The sequence below is a fragment of the Rissa tridactyla genome, chromosome 4 (assembly GCF_028500815.1).
Source record: "Rissa tridactyla isolate bRisTri1 chromosome 4, bRisTri1.patW.cur.20221130, whole genome shotgun sequence".
NCBI classification, from domain to species: Eukaryota; Metazoa; Chordata; class Aves; order Charadriiformes; family Laridae; genus Rissa; species Rissa tridactyla.
The window spans coordinates 2897867-2915312 of record NC_071469.1 but is presented as its reverse complement, the minus strand read 5'-3'; the positions used below and the strand labels follow the sequence as shown (position 1 = coordinate 2915312).

Genomic DNA, 17446 nt, shown 5'->3' with positions numbered 1-17446 from the left:
TCATTTAAAGGCCTGAACATTTTGAGCAGAACCAAATACTTAAGCAATGCTTAATGCCTTCAACACCAGCGCCTGCTCTGTCTGAATGTTGTTACCAAAGACTGGCTGATTATTTGCATTAGGAAGCTGAGGCCAAAGAATAATGTCTCCCAAAGCAGCCAATTGGAAAAAAAAAAAATAAAATCAGTGAACAGCTGTGTGATTGCTGCACAACAGTTGTGGGAACGCAGTGCGATAAGGTCAGATTCTGATCCATTACATCACCGTGCGTTGAGACAAGCTCTACTGCAGACAGAAGCCATTACAGATGTAAAATAAGCTCAGAGTCCAGTCCACAATCTGCAGGACAGACAGCAGAATACAGCTCATTAGCATAGCTACATGAATGCCATTATTCAAACAAAATTATTACTAGGTTGCTCTCGACCTCGGCTACCCAGTGCGCCAAGCCATGCGTATGTTAAGACAAGACATAATTCGGACCCCAAGAGATCTCATTCTGGTTCACCTCATACGCTTCTACTAACTGTTTCCATCCAATTAAGGCTGCCAGTTTTATGAACTACGATATATTAAAGAACACCACAAACCTGACTGTACCTTCCCAATAAAATGAACATACTGGTTGAGTACCTTCCTTAAAAGCTGAAGGAAAGCTTGATCCTGTGGTTACGATTCCGTTTTGGTTTGCAGGAATAAACAGTTGTATTATGTTCCTATGCAATCATAGATCAGGTTTCTCACCAAATCATTCAATCTGTTTGAAAACTCATCTACTGACCCCTTCCTCCATCTCAAAACAAATCTAGGTTTTAATGGTCAATCCATTTACTCATGGTACTCAATAATCTCTGCAACAACACGTTTATAACATAGTAAGCTCTTCTGATACCATTAGGACTACACAGGGGACATATAAGACACTGAGCCACAGAACTTAAGAGTCTAAATACAGAATAAACTCTGTTCTAAAATAAGCGTTGGGATTTTTGAGGGGAGATGGAGAAGTTGCCTTATTTCTCTTTTCTCCCCCTCCTGAAAGACTTGCAGGAGTTGAGGGCTTTTATGTTGGCAAGGACTGAACTGAGTAAGAAGCCACTATCCTGGGACAAAAATTTACACATGGTAACTATGGAACAAGATGAGTGTTCACAGCAGTTCCTTATTGGTGCAGGTATTTACACGGCTGCCTTCTACTCCTAAACATGAGTAAAAGGAGAGCCAATACTTCAACAGGAATCCATTTTGGTTCTGTTCCCTATTATAACTTAATTTGATGATCTTAGCCTGTAGATCTGAATACATACCATATTTCTTAGCATCCTTGGCATTCTGAAATGAACAATAGATGCAAGAAGCTTTTTTAAATAATGAATTAAGGTCAAACTAAGTGATTAATGGGTTCTTTAATGTGTTATGCTGACTTTGTTCCAAAATAAGCAGCTGCTTTATATAAACTGCTTCATTTCTCTTCAACAGCAAATCACAAAAAGTAGGAGAAATCACTCCCACACGAGACTTTTAAAGCTCATGTTGTTCATCACATAACAAGCACGAAGTAACCTGTTGCCCCTGAACAACAGAAAAGTGTCCTCAGATGAACTAGTCCTATACAATAAGTACATTTTTACAGATATTCACTGAGCAAACTCCTTAGTAACAGCTAAGAAAACAGCAAGGTTAGGAAAGCAACTGATTCTGAATTTATATCCATATTCAGACCCAAAAGTCAAACTAGCATTTGCCTATCAATCCCTAATTAAGACAAATCAAATACAACTTTTCTGTCATCTTCTAGAAATCCCTATGGGTGACAAAGTCCAATGAAGCGAGCCCATGCAAGATTCATGAATATTTTTAAGCAAGAAATATTGTACATCCCCCCACAACTGGCTCAAGGGACTTTACAAGAAAAGATTGTGTACCTCTAAGCAAAACACAGATTGAAAATACAAGTGACAGTAGCTTCTCACAATTGTGGAATATCAGACAGAGCTATAATCCACTACAGATTGTTCAAATCAGCCTTACTGAATCACTTGAGCACTTCTTTGTTATATACTCTCATCAGAGAAATACTTGGCAACGTTCACATGTAAATCAGCAGCAGCTTTTTGGATCACTTCTTTTAATGTGGAACCAGCTCAAACTTTTTCAGAATGATGATATTTCGCTAGAACGCTTTTCAGAAATACAATGCATTGCTGAAGACTCAGGCAGATGGCTTGGCTGAGACCGTTCGCAATTTGAAAATTGTCTCCAGTCAGATTTTATTTAAAATAAAAAAAAAAAAAAAATAATCAGCAAGTCTTTTTGAGATTATATTACACACAAAAAAGCAGCAGTAACTGGAAGATACAGAGTCATGAAATAGACTGCCTCACTCACTGGTCTCAGCCCCAGGGTTAAATGCTACCTAAGTTACTTGATTTCTAAATTGGATTAATTGGTAGCTTCAGCCTTATTCCGGCAGATCCATCACCACTGCATGCAGCAGTGTTTGGCACTGTAAGACACAGACCTCACCTTATTCCTGTTTGCAGTTCCACTCTTCCATGCAGCTGAAAAGGGACTACATACACAACTAAGGCAAGCAGGAAGCAGTTCTTACCGCCAAATAAAAGCTATGATTGGAAAATACCTGGAGAACAAACCACCCTCTTGTATGGTTCCCTTCAGTCAGAATCAAAAACCCCAGATGGGCCTGTGAGAAAAACTTTTAGTTCAGGTTTTTGCCACAAGAATTTTGCTGAGCTGTCAGTCCAGAACATGTCACTAGCATGACACTCGGTGATGTTTTGTTGTTATTTTTTAGTTAAGAAGCATCTTCTATAGAAAAATTAAATTAACAGCTAATGGAGAAATTAATTCTCTCCCATCATCTGTCCAGGGAGCATAAGTTGACCAGTTGCACGGTACTCTTTAGACATGCTGGAAGCTTTGCAAATGGTGCAATTATTATGCTTACTTTCACTGACAGATAAGAAAACCGTTTGCTCTCCAAAGCAAGTCACCCCAGTATTCCCCATTTCAACCTATATTTCAAAGAAAAGACGTTGATAACTCTGACCCTGTGTTCTACCCAGAGCTGGTTAGCGGAGCTGCATTGCTTTCTAAACACAGAGCCTCCTATGGCTAAACTCTGGACTCTAGATATTTGACTGGTACACCAAACCCAGGCCTTGTTCCCCAAAACCAAATCCCAATCCCAAAGCAGTGGTGAGTCCAGGGGTAGAAGCGGAGGCAGGGGGCCGCTCTTTCGTTTGACGTGTCAATACAAAACTCTGCATGGGCACTTCACACATGTCAGGGGCCCGATTCTCCACCGCTTCACTCTTCTTTCAGACCAGCACCGCCAGTTAAGTGAGGGCTGAATCAGGCCCCTCATATATAAATGAATCATTTGAAGTTTTACACGTTACTTTACATGGAAAAAATTCAAGCTTTTAAAAAATGAGCATATAAAATATAAAAAGACATTTAAAGTGTGTGCGCACGCACACACACAAGCCAGTTTTACTTTGCACTGCCTGTTCGGTAGAACAGATAGCCTGTTCTCTGACTCTCTTTTAACTGCAAACCTTATACTAGCTGTGTATATCTTGGACCCTTTCCCATCCTACCATGATTTCCTGTCTGAGTCTGCAGCCCATGGCAACAGCAGAAAATTGGAGTGCAGGCTCTGCAGATGGTGGTAGGCCAAATGCCCTCTGCCAATTTACTATCTTCTTCCATAACGTATGTATTATCTAAGCCTTGGCTATATAGGAAGAGTTACCTTCATGCTAAGAAATTATATTCATTGCAATTTATAAATTGTGCTTGCCTTAGGGAAGCTCTGGCCTTCTGCAGTGAACATAAAAACCCACAATCACACAGCCTCGCACAGCCTCACATATACATCATCAGACTATAAAAGGAAAACGATATTCCGAACTGCTGGCAAGGTAGGAGAAAATTCACACAGTTTTATCACTCGATTCCAGCAGGTCACAGGTCACTGTGACTGTTTAAAAAACAAAGCAAAACAGTCCCCTCCCCAAATTTATTGATGTGCGGCGCATAGATCATCCCACAAAATAACCTGTGATGAAAACTGCAGTTCCACATGTCTGCAGCAAAAATACGAGACCCGAGATTATATACACTGGGAAAAGGTGCCCGAAACAATTCCAGTGCTGCTTTCCATCGGGAAATGTAGTGTTAAACGTGAATCTTCCTGGAGCGGCTTTAATAAGAGACTGCATCTGGCATTGCCCTGAGAGAATGGGGGGGGGGGGGGGGGGGAGGACACGCATTTTCCAAAGAATAACATTACCAAGAACACACCAGTCACCCGCATCACACTCACCAGCACAGCTACAAAACTGCCTCATCGTACAGAAGCTTTAAATCTCCCGTCCCCAGCACACAGGACAGAGCATCCAGGTTTTCCATGGAATGAATGGTCACCATCAAAGCTTCTCCCACCTTGAGGTGTAAAGCCCTGAAATTTATTACAAAGTACTAAAACAAAACCACTCGAGACAAACACGTGGCCTCAATCCAAGTGATTTCAGCGGAAGAGCCCAGGCAACTGCTTCGGAAAGAAGCCAGTCTTCTCTGACAAGCAAAAATCATTCCTTTGCTATTGTAAGGAATCATGGACTAAATCCATAAGCCACTGCTTTATTCCATAAGGGAGCACGCTGGTCTCTCAGCGCTGGTAAATAAACACACTGTGTTTTAGCCACCCTCAAGTTCACAACTCTAATCCATTTGCTTGACTTTCTGCCTTTCTCTGCCTACACCACATCGGGCAGAAGCATTATTCAGAACTGAGAGATTCACAACTCTCTTCTGGACACCAGTCAAAACCCATTAAAGCTAATGGAAATGATTCCTTTGACTTCAGCAAGATTAAACTTTAAAGGTAAGCAGCACTTCTCCCATGGATTCCCAGCTTGCTTTCAGTAGCCATTCATTGACAACAACTGTGACAAATTTCCTACTTGATGATCTTACCCTCAAGTATCTTATAAACTCAAACAAAAGTGATACTCAAGCTGAAATTTCCACGTATACTGCCAAAGCATCAGAGAACTTTTCGTAACACATCTTGGAAAAAAATATTAGCCCACAGACAAGCTTTAGAAGTCTTATGTATATTGACAATAGAACGAAATGGTTTATTAAAAGCAACTAATAAAGATATTGTGTTTTGGCTGCCTATTATTATGTAGTTTTCCATTTTCTTCACCCCCACTCTAAGTTAAACTAACACTTTAGTGATAATATCCAAAGGCACCTTATAAATTTGATATAACAGCTTAAAAGTACTAGAAACCATACTAAGACAATAATAAAACTATCATTTCAACTCTGGAGCAATTTTTATGATCTCTAGACTAAACAAAACTGCCAGCGCAAGTTGAGCGCAAAACAGGGTGGGGGGTGGAAGGAAGATAACGTTCAAACCAAAGAGCAGAAATTCAACGTGCAATTAACCAGAAACTGAATCACCCCCACAGAGGAAGTACATTTCATTACATATTATCTCTTGTATTATTACAACATACATCCCTTCCCAACATTTTGGTTAGAACTGTGGTATTATCTCAGGAAATTACACAAAATCTGAGAAAGAAATAAAAAGGGAAACCTCTCAACCATTGGTGATGCGGAAACAGATGAGCACTTCTGAGGGCAAATTTACAGCGTGCACCAGTCCATTAAGGTTTCTCATGGCTCGCATTACCGATTCTTCACAAACTCAGCACACAATAAAACACTCCAAAACGACCTCTCAAGTCAACGCTCCAGTGTAACGGTAGGCAGAGGGTTGTCCTCTGCCTGGGTGCATGCATACCTACCGCAGGAACACCACCCCTGCTCGCGTCCCTCTTCCTCACAAGCCACAGCAGCATCATGACGCCTCCTCCTCGCCCACCAGGGAAGGCTGAGACACACACTATGTCTGGTTAAAAGAAGCTGCAGCATCACCAGCAGATCATCCAAGTGGAATCAAAGTTACAGATGAGTGAACTGTCTAAAAGCAACTGGAAAATTGGTTTTTTGCTTTAACTTACTAGCTTTGCCATCAGTCTGTGCTGCATGGAGTACTGGGTAATCATTTAAATAAAACAAGCAAACAAGAAATTGATTTCTACTAAACTCTATTAAAACATCAAAAAAATCCAAAACGGTTTGAAGAAAGAATGAGGCAAAACTGGCCTAATTCCCTAGCTGTTTGCCAATATTCAGTTCTTGCCCTTCAGCAGAAAGGGTAGCGTGCTTTATTCACAAGCAATAAAACATAAATATTAGAAGAAAAGCTATTCACTGTGATCTTGGAATTAATCAGGAAAAAAAGCAGAGCTATATAGGATCAAGAAAATAATAGATAATTACGCCTCTGCATGCTTATTTTTTTTAATCTGTAAGTGCCAGCGTAAACACGCAGTCATCTTTTCTTCTTTATTCTCCAGGTCCCAGGCAACAGACTGCAGATTGGGCTAGAAATGAAAGTAACTGAAGTATCCAACATGGACTGTAATGTTATAAACACTAAAGAAAGGGACAAGCAGATTATGTCTTCTGTAGTGTTCTTTTCCTCTCATCCCTGAAGTACCATAAACAACATTTACTTTGATCTTGCATGGCCCCGTTGCAAATTTATCAGTTGTTATAAATCTACATGCACGAACTGAAAAGCTGGTCTGAAATGTTTATTAGTCTCCAGCCCACGATTATCCACAAATACCCTTAATCATCTCAAGCATTTTGGTGTGACTACACAAAACCTACAGCAATTACTTAAGCACATTTTTCCACAGTTTTCCTTTTTTTTGCTTATGTCAAGACGTTTTCATTTTTCAGATGGGGAGAGCCAAATGCAGTCTCCTGATAGACTGCTGTGGCACTCTAGCACTACAAAAAAGCATTGCTTTGGTCACTTGGAAACTTCTCTAGCTTTCTTCTAATTTTTTTTTTTTTAATAAAGTAAAAATTAAAAAAAATAATCAGGGTTTAGACTTCAATTTCGCTTGCGCTAATCCAGCAGCCTGACAAATAGCCGACTTGCTACTTGTGCATAAGATAAGCAAACAAATGGAGACGCGTATTCTCAGTGGAAGACGGCACAGTTAGCGTAGAGAGAAAGCCTCACACCAAATACATGAATGATGCACACTGACCCAAGATGATGAAGATGCTTTGCCTTCTACCGTCCCAATCACTCCACAGCCTGAAAGCACTTTCCACAGATGACTGAGTGAAACCTTGCAGCATCCTCCAGAAGCTGCTATTTCGCTCAATTCAGACACGAAGCAGGTTAAGTTGCCTGGTGAACATCAAACAAGTTTTCAGAAAGAAATGTTCCAGGTGTTATAATTAAACAACCAGAACAAGACGGACAAGTGTTCAGGCTTACAACTAATCTATGAGTTGCCTGGGTCAAACCCATACGAAGAACATTGGACAGTTTTCGCTTGGTCAACAGGAAGAAGGCAAGTATATTCACAGCAATCCCTGTGACCCGATTTAATGATTCTCACAGGTCACAGTCCACAACCCCGGCTTCCTTGAATGTCTATTTCAAAGAAGTGTTTCATGTTAAGATCACAGTAAAGACCAATCTAAACAACTACCTCCTAGAGGACCACCACAAAAGACATCAGCTAGACTATAGTTAATGAAATCATATCATTAAGTAACAGGTTTGGAGCAGATGAGGAGGAAGTTTACAATTCTGCAAGTAACACATAAGCAAGTAGGTTTTAATAGACAAGGATTTTATAGCTCAGAATTCCATTTAATTTGAATTGAAAGGACTGATCCTCAGTTTCCCTAGCAGTTATGGCATACCCTTCCCTCAAGTTCCTTTCACGCTATTAATTCTCTCCCACATCTTCCACGCTCAGAAAAGCCTCAGCCACCACCCTACAGGCTGCAGGCAGACACTTTAATTACAGGTTGACAACCAGCCCTCCACCGTGCCCTGCCCAGCACTGGCCTCTCCCAGCGCTGGCCTCTCCTCGCCCCAGTTGCCAGCCAAGCATACCAAGTCACACCCGCTGCCGCCAAACCTTTTCCTAAGGACCAGAACGCGCTCATCCTTCCAGCTTGGTTGGTGACCTAAGTCAGAAGGCAAGCCTGGATGTGTTTGCATGAAAGGAACAAACCTTTCAGCATTTTTCCATCTTTTCCTCTTTCTGTTACTGCTTTCTCGTGATAAGGCCCACGCTGCCAACAAGAAGACTCCATTTAAAAGGCTCTCCCCCCTCATAAAGGCACAACTTGGAATCCTTAAATTGACTTAGATGCTCTCAACAAGGTCCAGCGATTATTTTTTTTTTTTATGTAGTTTTCAAGGCCAGGTTGGACGGGGCTTGGAGCAACCTGGTCTAGTGGGAGGTGTCCCTGCCCTTGGCAGGGCATTGGATGAGATGATCTTTAAGGTCTCTTCCAACTCTAACCATCCTATGATTCTAAGATGCCACCATGGTACTGGTTTTACCGCTGCCTCTGGCTTGCTCAGATTTAACCAAATGTTGCGTTAGGCACTTCTGTTCAAAATAACATGTAAATTAATCCCATTAAAACAAGAAGAGCATCACAACTGATCACTGTTATTCCTTTGTCCATCAGCCTGAATTCTTAGTTTAATGTGAGCAAATGGACATTTTCTTATGTTGAGTAACTGGTAGAGTAGAATTTGGTCAATGAGAGAGGTTTTCTTAATGTCCAGGGTGTAAGAGTGCAAAAGGAGGACTCCCAAGCATGTAACGATGTGAAAACGTTTACAGTAAGGACCACACATGTTGACTTGAAAAGCTTAGGATTGACTAAATGCAAAATGACAGCTAAAATGTAAATGAAGAATTATTTTGATCTTGTTCCCAAACATTCAGAAGAATAAAGATCGCTGAGGGATTTGCTGGACACTTCTAAGTATATAGTCGTTTTGTTGTGTTCAGAAGCCTCTGTTTCTCTTCCTTTGAATTCTGCTGGCACAATGGACAAATTGCTCAAGATAAACACTTGTTCATTTCACGTTTCACTTTAAGAAAGGACAACCTATCAATTCAGTGAAAGTCACAGGATTAATATTACCTTTGGCTGGCCTTATTTTTTCCATTTTCTTGCGTTGCTGTAAGATGAGTTCTCTTTAAAAATGAACTCACTTCTAGTTCAATATTGAGATCTTGGGTTTAAGCTCACAAGTCCACACGGGCACCTTGAGCTTCAGTTCTTTCTGAAGTCACTCAAGTGCTCAAGTCCTAAGCCCATGCCCCTTTGCAATTTGGTAATTGTGTAATAAGTGAATTTTACAAAGTCTGTTGTAAATAACTATGTACTTCTTACATTTCACATGACAAAGGGCTTTAGAAGCTTAAACTCTTCTCTTCCAGCGTTGCATACCCATGCGTTACAACACCAAGCTAGGGAAAGGGACAGAAAAAAATCAAACAGATAAGGAAGGAAGCTCTAAATGGACAGTTAACTAGACTAATTGAATCATACCAGGTACAGGAGCAGAAATAAATGATTACAACATGAAAACATTATAATAACATTAATACCCAAGCAAGATTTTTCAGTGTAAAAAGATCTTTCATCTCCACCGCACTATCAAAACAAAATTCATTCAAAAATTCACTGCCACCCTATGTTACTATTGCAATCAGTTTTGGAATAGCCCGAAATTACAGAGGAGTAAGACTTCAAAACAGCCAGAATATATACAACATCCATGCACTGGGCGAGTGCTGATCTCAAGAAAGAGAAGGCAATTTTTAATGCTAGAAATCAGTTAGGGAGATTCACTGACAACCATCAATTCTCCCCAGATCAGATGAGTTTAGGTTTCAAATCACATGAGAAATTAGATGGGATACATGAAAAAAAACACTCTGGTGGCTCAGTTCAGAAAGATTAGCTGACTGTATGCTGCAAGATCTCCTAACTGGAAATGAGACAATTTAATTTCAATTTTTCCAATATCAGAAAACAGGTACATCAACCATATCGTATTTTGTGATTAAGAAAATGAACAAAGCTCATTCCTCATTTTCTGCATACACACACACAAAAAAAAAACAAAAGCACCCCAAATATCCAAATATTGCACAGGTAAACTTTGAGCTAAAGCAGCTTGATTTTTCACCTGAAAAATAAACTGAAAACAAAACCAAACCCTATTACCCTAAAAACTTAGGATTTTACATACCAAGGATAAAATTCTGTCCTGACCTCAACAGTGTTTGCTCAGTTCAAACCCCTGGCTTTAGCAGTAACAATGGACTTCAGCCTCGACACAACAGATCACAGACTTTTCTTTCCAAGAGGTTCCTTCTTCACAGGCCTAGCTCCTCAGTTTCACACAGATATGCTGTCACCGACATCCATCCCACTTGAAATCCAAATATCACTATTTACTGCTAGTAGTTATACATTGAGAGAGTGCTCTTTAATTGAAAGGACACAAATTTTATTGCCATGGTGGAATATCAGCAATTTGAAGGATTAATTTAAGACAGTACTATTACATCATTAATGAAGTTTTCCTTTACTATCACTAAATAAAATATATATACATACACATAAAGCCCACTATAAGGGGAAAAAAAAACAGGCATTCTAGCTTTACTTGAGCTGCCCTTTAACACAAGCAAGATATGTATCTACAGATGCTTGTATTTTTAATCGTGCATCCAGTGGTTTGCATTTGTAGGAGAGGTGAGCATGTATATACAAGCACTAACGTTTAGGCTTAAAGAATTTGTCCCTGTGGGTTCATGGATATAAATCCAAGTTCTTGAACATGTAGGAGTAGAAGCACAAAGGGGGTACATTTGTACAGAGGTGAACGAAGCCAGAGTTTGAACAGGATCATAGCTATGACCCACTCACCTAACATGGAAATGCGCGTGTTGGTCTATCGTATTCCTGCCCAGGAATCCCCAGTAAGCAACACTGCTTCAAACTCCTGTGTCAGGTACGACAGCACAGGAGACAGAGGTGTTATTTTATTAATGATTTGCAAACCACCTGTGATACTGCTGTACTAGCCTTATGTACCTTCTCACCTTAGTTTACTGATTTCATTTGCGACTCTCTTCCCCAAAATGCACCCCTTCCAACACGCAGTTTTTCCCCTGAATTGCTGTGAAGCTGACCGCTTATTAAAATTGACGAGGCTCTTCATGAGCACACCAGTTTGTTCAGTTCAGACAACAAAAGGGCACTTTATTTATTTAAATGTTGTATAAATATTTTTGTCCATACTGGATTTCATTACAATATCAGGACTCATTGAAATAAAAAAGTTATTTCAGACCATTTTGATAACTATAAAAAGGAATTTTTATAATGGCATAGCACTAAAAGCCCTCAATGTTAAAATCAGTTATAATTTTTAACCTATATTAGTGCGGTAATACTAAATCCAAAGTCCATGCTTGCTGTTTGGTAGGGTGTGCTGCAGCGTTTAGTATCCGAGAGAAGAAAATTCATCCAGATGAGTCCAAATCATTCCCTCCCCCTGTGAGGAAACGTTACACATTTTCCCCCCCCTCAAGCCTTTTCTAAGAAAAATATCTCAAGGCACAAGTAGAGCTTATTTCGGACTGTTTCAACTACTCATGAGCTGAGCAAATCAACAGGCTAATTTGTGCATTAGTTCATCCACAAAGAACTTCAAGTGTTTAGGCCAAGAGATATGTGAAGAAACAGTGCTACCAAGCTAAATTTCCCCCCCTCCTTTTTTTTTTTTTTTTTTTCAAAAACATCTGTCAACACTTATATCCACAGAACACCAGGATGTGCTGATGCATTAAATAGCACAGCAGGTGTATTGGCTGTCGCAGGAGTGTTCAGCAATAACCAGATAGTTAAGTACAACATAAGGGCTGTAGTTAATAAGGCAATAATATCAAAACATATTTGCAGTGCTGACAGTTCAGAGTCTAATGAACCACGCACAAGTCAAACACAGGAACATCAAGTAAAAGATTTCCTATTTCCAAGGTAAGTTCATATTTCTCCTTATCTCGCAACAAACATTTTAAATTAATAGACTCTTAACATTCCAAATCGGCATGTCTTAAAATCCCTGTGAAACTACCAGATGCATTCTCTACTTTAGCTGTATCAAACCAATATTATCATATATCTCCATCTAATTAAAAATAGAAAATAAAACATATATTCCAATTTACACAATTTCTTTTTTTTTTTTTACCTTCCAGTAGCTATGTTGTTCAGTAGCTGCTTATAATTTTTGCTGCTTTTGTTTCATTTTCTTCCCAGCTTGCATTGCATTATTTTTGCAACATCCCACCTAGACCTGGTCTAAAAAGACTTCGCCCTGGGAGACATTAACACACCTGGAGAGTTTTACAGAACTCCTTATGGCCACAAGCTCAGATGACATTCTGCCTTCCCAAGCAGAGAGACCGAGTCCCAAGCATGAAGTCACAACTCACGCTAACAGTGGAAAATGCCTCATAGAAGCAGCAAAGAGTTGATTAAAGAACAGCTTCACAGAAAGGGTGAATAACTAAATAAACCACAGATTATTATTTATTTTAAAATAATATTCAAATTCCCCTTAAGCATTTATGGAGTTTTAAACTTTACCTTTCACACACCAGGTGTTGTCTAAAGCATGTTTGTTACAATACAGAATATTAAGGTTTCAGATTCCAAACCCTTAAGAACAGTGGACTACTGTCTTTGATGGGAGATTACTCACTGAAGAAATACTGGTGTAAACACCAGTCTCTTGAGAATTTACCAAGATTTATGTATTTACTTATTGTTTCTTAGACTCCAAAGAAGCATGCTATCCTGATCTAATAACGAAAATGGTATTCAATAGATCATAATGCCAGAAAGGTCCATTATGATAATCCAGTGCAATCTTCCGCATAGTATGCTGCCATGGATTTCATCCAGAGATTGCAATGCTTGACTGGAGCTAAAACGTAACCTCTAAGTGCTTTTTATCTCTAACATCAAACTCAGTGCTATAAAACAAAACCCAACAAACAGACACCAAGTTCACAATTTACAAGTACTCCATTAAAATGCTCTTACTAGAAAAGAAACAAAAATGACAGTAAAGCAAGTTATCCTGTTCTTTATACTGGAATAAATCCAGTTATTTTACCGCTAGATCTACCTCACATTTAAATTAATGTAAAAGACAAGATCATTTGAAAGCACTGCGGAGAATGATCTGAATGCTACTAATTTACAATTCCTACAGGGAGAAGAATAAAGAAGTTATTTCAAGCTTTTTTGCATCCGTATAAAACCATTTGTGGTCTTACAACTGCAAGAAAAGCCATTTAGAAGATTCACTGACTTGTGTCAGGTAAAATACCAGTGACAGACTGTCACAGGAAATCGCAGGATACCTTCATGTGCAGTTTTATTCAATTTTCAGACTTAAAAAATGCATTCAATTATTGACAGCATTGATCTGAAAGACACGAACAACAAAAGAGGCAACAGAAGCCAATCCTTCTGTGGCCAGCGACTGGTCGGTACTGCACTATGCAAGCGTTATCATAACTGACCATTTGGTGTTTTGAATATTTATAAGCATTTCCCTGCACAGTCACTCATGTTTCCATTGAACACCAGCTTCCATTCATTCATTGCAAATTTTCCGAGGAGATTTCTCTTAAGAAAAAGAAAAAAAAAAATAAAGCTCTGTGAGGGACTGACTCTTCCTCTCCATTTTACACACAGAACCTGTGTGGCAGAAGCACTGAGCAGAGAGCAGCTGAAGCACATGTTTGACTTTACCAAACCACAGTATTTTACTCCAGCTTCCCTAAATAAGGAACAAGAGAGGGAACAGAGTCCTCTTTTTGGATCCAGTGACAAATGCTCCCACGGTACACCAAGAATTATGGTAAGTGTTTTGGCAGAGGACAAGACATCCTCATACCTTTATAGTCTTCCATCTAAGAGCTTTAGTTAAAAAGGTCAGCATCTACATTTGACTTTTAAAGTTACAGTTATGTCTTGTACCAGTGCCAAGAGCACATCCCAAAGGGCTCCTCACATTTATTTCACATACATTTAGTAACACTGTCGGTGGACAGAGGGCAGATAGAGTGCACAGGAGAGGTTTTGTGAGCACAGCAACAGCAGGCACCCTCGTACATTGTAATTTGAACAGGGATGACCCAATGGGGACAGTCACGGCACCTATCTACTGGTGATCTGAATCATGACATTATTGCTTTGATATAGGATAACTGCAGGAAATCAATGCACCCAAGGAGCAAAAATTGAGCCAGCCCTTCTCTGACAAAGCGTTTCATTACTAACATTCACCTATGGTACATTTTTTCCACAGAGAAAATCCGCTTCTTTACTTGACTCTCGTTATGAGATTACCTTTTGAAGAGGATGGAGCCACTTGGTTTTATAAAGAGTTAAATCAGAAAGATATTAGGCATCGAATATCTGACTGTAACGGTGAGGCCAGCAAAAGTCAAGAAACAGTGTGGTACACAGAATAGTTTTCTAAATTGAATGTTTCTCTAAGTTTTCCATGGAAAAATACGGTGGTACTCAGTGTGACAATGCAAAATAAACAGTGCAGCTTCTTAACAGAACTGTCATGACTTAAGCTTTTCAAACTGCTGCTCCTCAGTCTCACAGGAAGACGCCAACATTCCTCTATCTGCTTATTTGCTTAACCATTCAAAAAGTCTACTTTCTAAACAAATTACAGAGGTAAGTACCTTAATGCTATGTTATTCTCATTACTGAGGCACCATCCTACATACTTGCTTTGGCAAGCCAAGCGCAAGCTCTTGTTTATTGCACGAATGCAATTACAACACAGGTTTCTGCTAAACTAGAAGGAAGTCTAAGTAACACACAGCTGTTAAGTTTTTGCACAGAAACTGAATTTTACTACCGCAAAGGGAAAAAAAAAAAGTAATAATGTTGTTTTCCCTCTCCAGGCTGTATGTGGGAATAGCATCTTTAAGATAAGGCTGCAAGATACTCACTATAATGTAAATTTTGTTTAAAAACAATAGTGGTATTTTTCTGAAAAGCAGCTTGTAAAGCACATTTCATCTTATGGTTACAGAAAAGCACATTTACACACCAGTTATAGTAAAAATGCTCAAAACAGCAGCTGGTAGAAAGTCAGGAGACATTTGTTAGGACAACAGGGCTTGGTTTCCCACAGCCGTTGCACCTTTTATAAATTGTTACATCTTAAGAATATAGCAGGATCATTCTTGCCTGGTAAAACCATCACGTCTGCTTTACGCACACACAAACCACGACCAAGATGCAATTCAAATGAAAAGAAAAACCAAAAAAACCCCAGTCCACAAAAATCAGCAACTTTACTGTAAAGCTTGCTGGTATGAAGATGAGCGATCATAAAAGACAGATCTTACCATTAGCGTTTTTCCCACAGATGAGGTGCTCGTAAGGTTGCAACACTCCCCAAAGTTCAGCATCATTGTTGATAACCATCTCCAGGATTTCAGCTGAGATCTCCCCTCCTCCACCATCTGGGCTCTGACTTGCCAAAACCCTAGCCTTAATCTCTTCTACAAGGTTTTCCATGCAAGCAGTTAAAGAGATGGCTGCGTATTCATGGATCCTAACTGAGATCCTAGTGTCCACCATCCACCTGAAAAACCTCCCCACTGAAAAGGTTAGGCCGCATCTGGCTGATTTACCTTTCCTCAGTCCGTCTCCAGCACTCATGCTGTACAGAGAGAGCGCCTTGACAGTCGCCAAGACACAGCTTTCTGACAACGACCAGCTCTGGATGAGCTTGATAGCGCTCTGCACCTCAAACCTGGTGCACTTGGAGTGCATCACGCTGAGACGCTGAGCTTCCCTGGAGATCCTGATCAAGGCGCGCCTCAGCAACTGCGAGAGCCGCCTGACAGCTTCCTGAGAAAAGGTTCTGGTATTGCCATCTCCCTTCCCTTTTCTGAGTATTTTTCCAATGTCTTCATCAGTCCAAGGGTATTCCTCTAGATCCGGCAGCTTAGGACACTTGGAAAAGATATCTGCAACCTCAGGGTCTTCCGGCAGAACAGTGTTCACGGTATCCCAGCTGTTGTTCCTACTGTTCATGGAGCCCGAGTAGTACCACCAGTTGCCTCTGTGCTGAGAAGAGGTGAAGGCTTGGGAGTTGGACTTGGAAGAAGAGAGACTAAGGGACCTGCAGGAATCCCCTGCCCCATAACCAGAGTCCAAAGTTAAATCCTCCAGGGTCTTCAGAGTAGAGCTGTATATCCCAGCCATAGGAAAGACGGGTCAAGCCAACCGCAACGAGCACGAAAGGTGAAGCTGGCACAGATCCCTCCTGCGCCTACCGAGCCAGAGCCGCCTGCCCCACCAGCGGCGCGGGAGGATTTGCAGCACGGCGGGAAGGAGCCCTCCCCGCACGCCGGCTCCGCCGAGGGTCGGCTACCTCCATCCCGTGGGGAAGCTGCGCTCAGCCATCTGCGTGCCTGGGGAGGGCCGGCTGGCGGTGGCGAGCCCGGGTTGGCGGTGGCGAGCCCCGGCAGGTCGCGGGGCCGCTCGGCGGGACACTTCGCGGCGGCTCCGACTCAACTTCTCCGCCGCAGGTCTGCCGGCCGCCCCGCCCCCGCCGCATGCAAATGAGCTGCGGGGAGCAACACCAATCAGCGGCGCCGACCCAGAGCGCCTCCGCCAATGAAAGGCGATTTGGGGCGGGCTCGTATGCAAATAGCGTGGGGCGGGGCGAGGCGAGGCGAGGACGGCCGGGCCGCTCCGCCGGTTTGCGGGGCCGCGGGGCGGGGGGGGGGCAAGGAGGGCTCGGCCGCCGCTGGCCCCGCTTGCTCAGGGTGGCTTCCCGCCCTGCCCAGCCCTCGGGAACGGCGCACCACCGGGCTGGGCGGTGTGACGGCTCCCCGGGGCGAGGGTCGCGCACGCCTGGTCCGCGCGGGGATCAGCGCCTGAATGGAGGATTGTGCTGGCGGCGGCGAAGCCGGGGCGGCGGCTCCTGAAAGGAGCCTTTGTGCGGCGGTTTACACAGCCGTGACCTTGAACCGGGAGCCGGGCAGGAAACCGAGGGGTCTGTGTTGTCTCTCCCCTCCCTCCGCATCACCCATGGGCCCGCCCGGGCGGGAAGCGCGGGCCGAGGGCGCCCCCTGTCGGCCGCACCGGGAGCGGGACCTTATTAACATTAAACCGCTAATTACCGCGAAGAATCATAGAATCGTTTTGGTTGGGGGGGAACGGTTCTCTCCGCCTTCGCTTGGGACAGCCCGGCCGGCATTTCTCGTTCTCTTGCAGAGTATTTGTGTTTTCTTCATCCCTCAAACTAAACAGATTCCAATCAAAACCACCCAGTGTCACCCAGTCCTCTTGTCTTTCGACTGTACGAGGCAAAAGGTTTCACTTAGAAGTTGTCTAAATTTGTAACAGTGGGCTGACT

At 41.9% G+C, this 17446-nt stretch overlaps 1 protein-coding gene across 2 annotated transcripts in view; it reads right to left on the bottom strand.

Annotated features, from left to right (window-relative positions):
* ABTB2 (ankyrin repeat and BTB domain containing 2) overlaps positions 1 to 17446 on the bottom strand; it is a 158605-nt gene that overhangs the window by 119651 nt on the left and 21508 nt on the right. Inside the window, exon 1 of one of the 2 annotated variants that reach the window (XM_054201630.1) lies at positions 15423 to 16601. The exons of the other annotated variant lie outside the window; for it this stretch is intronic. Within the exon in view, the coding sequence (XP_054057605.1) occupies positions 15423 to 16287 (865 nt within the window). The 5' untranslated portion in view covers positions 16288 to 16601. Of the gene's footprint in view, positions 1 to 15422; positions 16602 to 17446 lie in introns of those variants that run through there. 2 annotated transcript variants of the gene reach the window in all.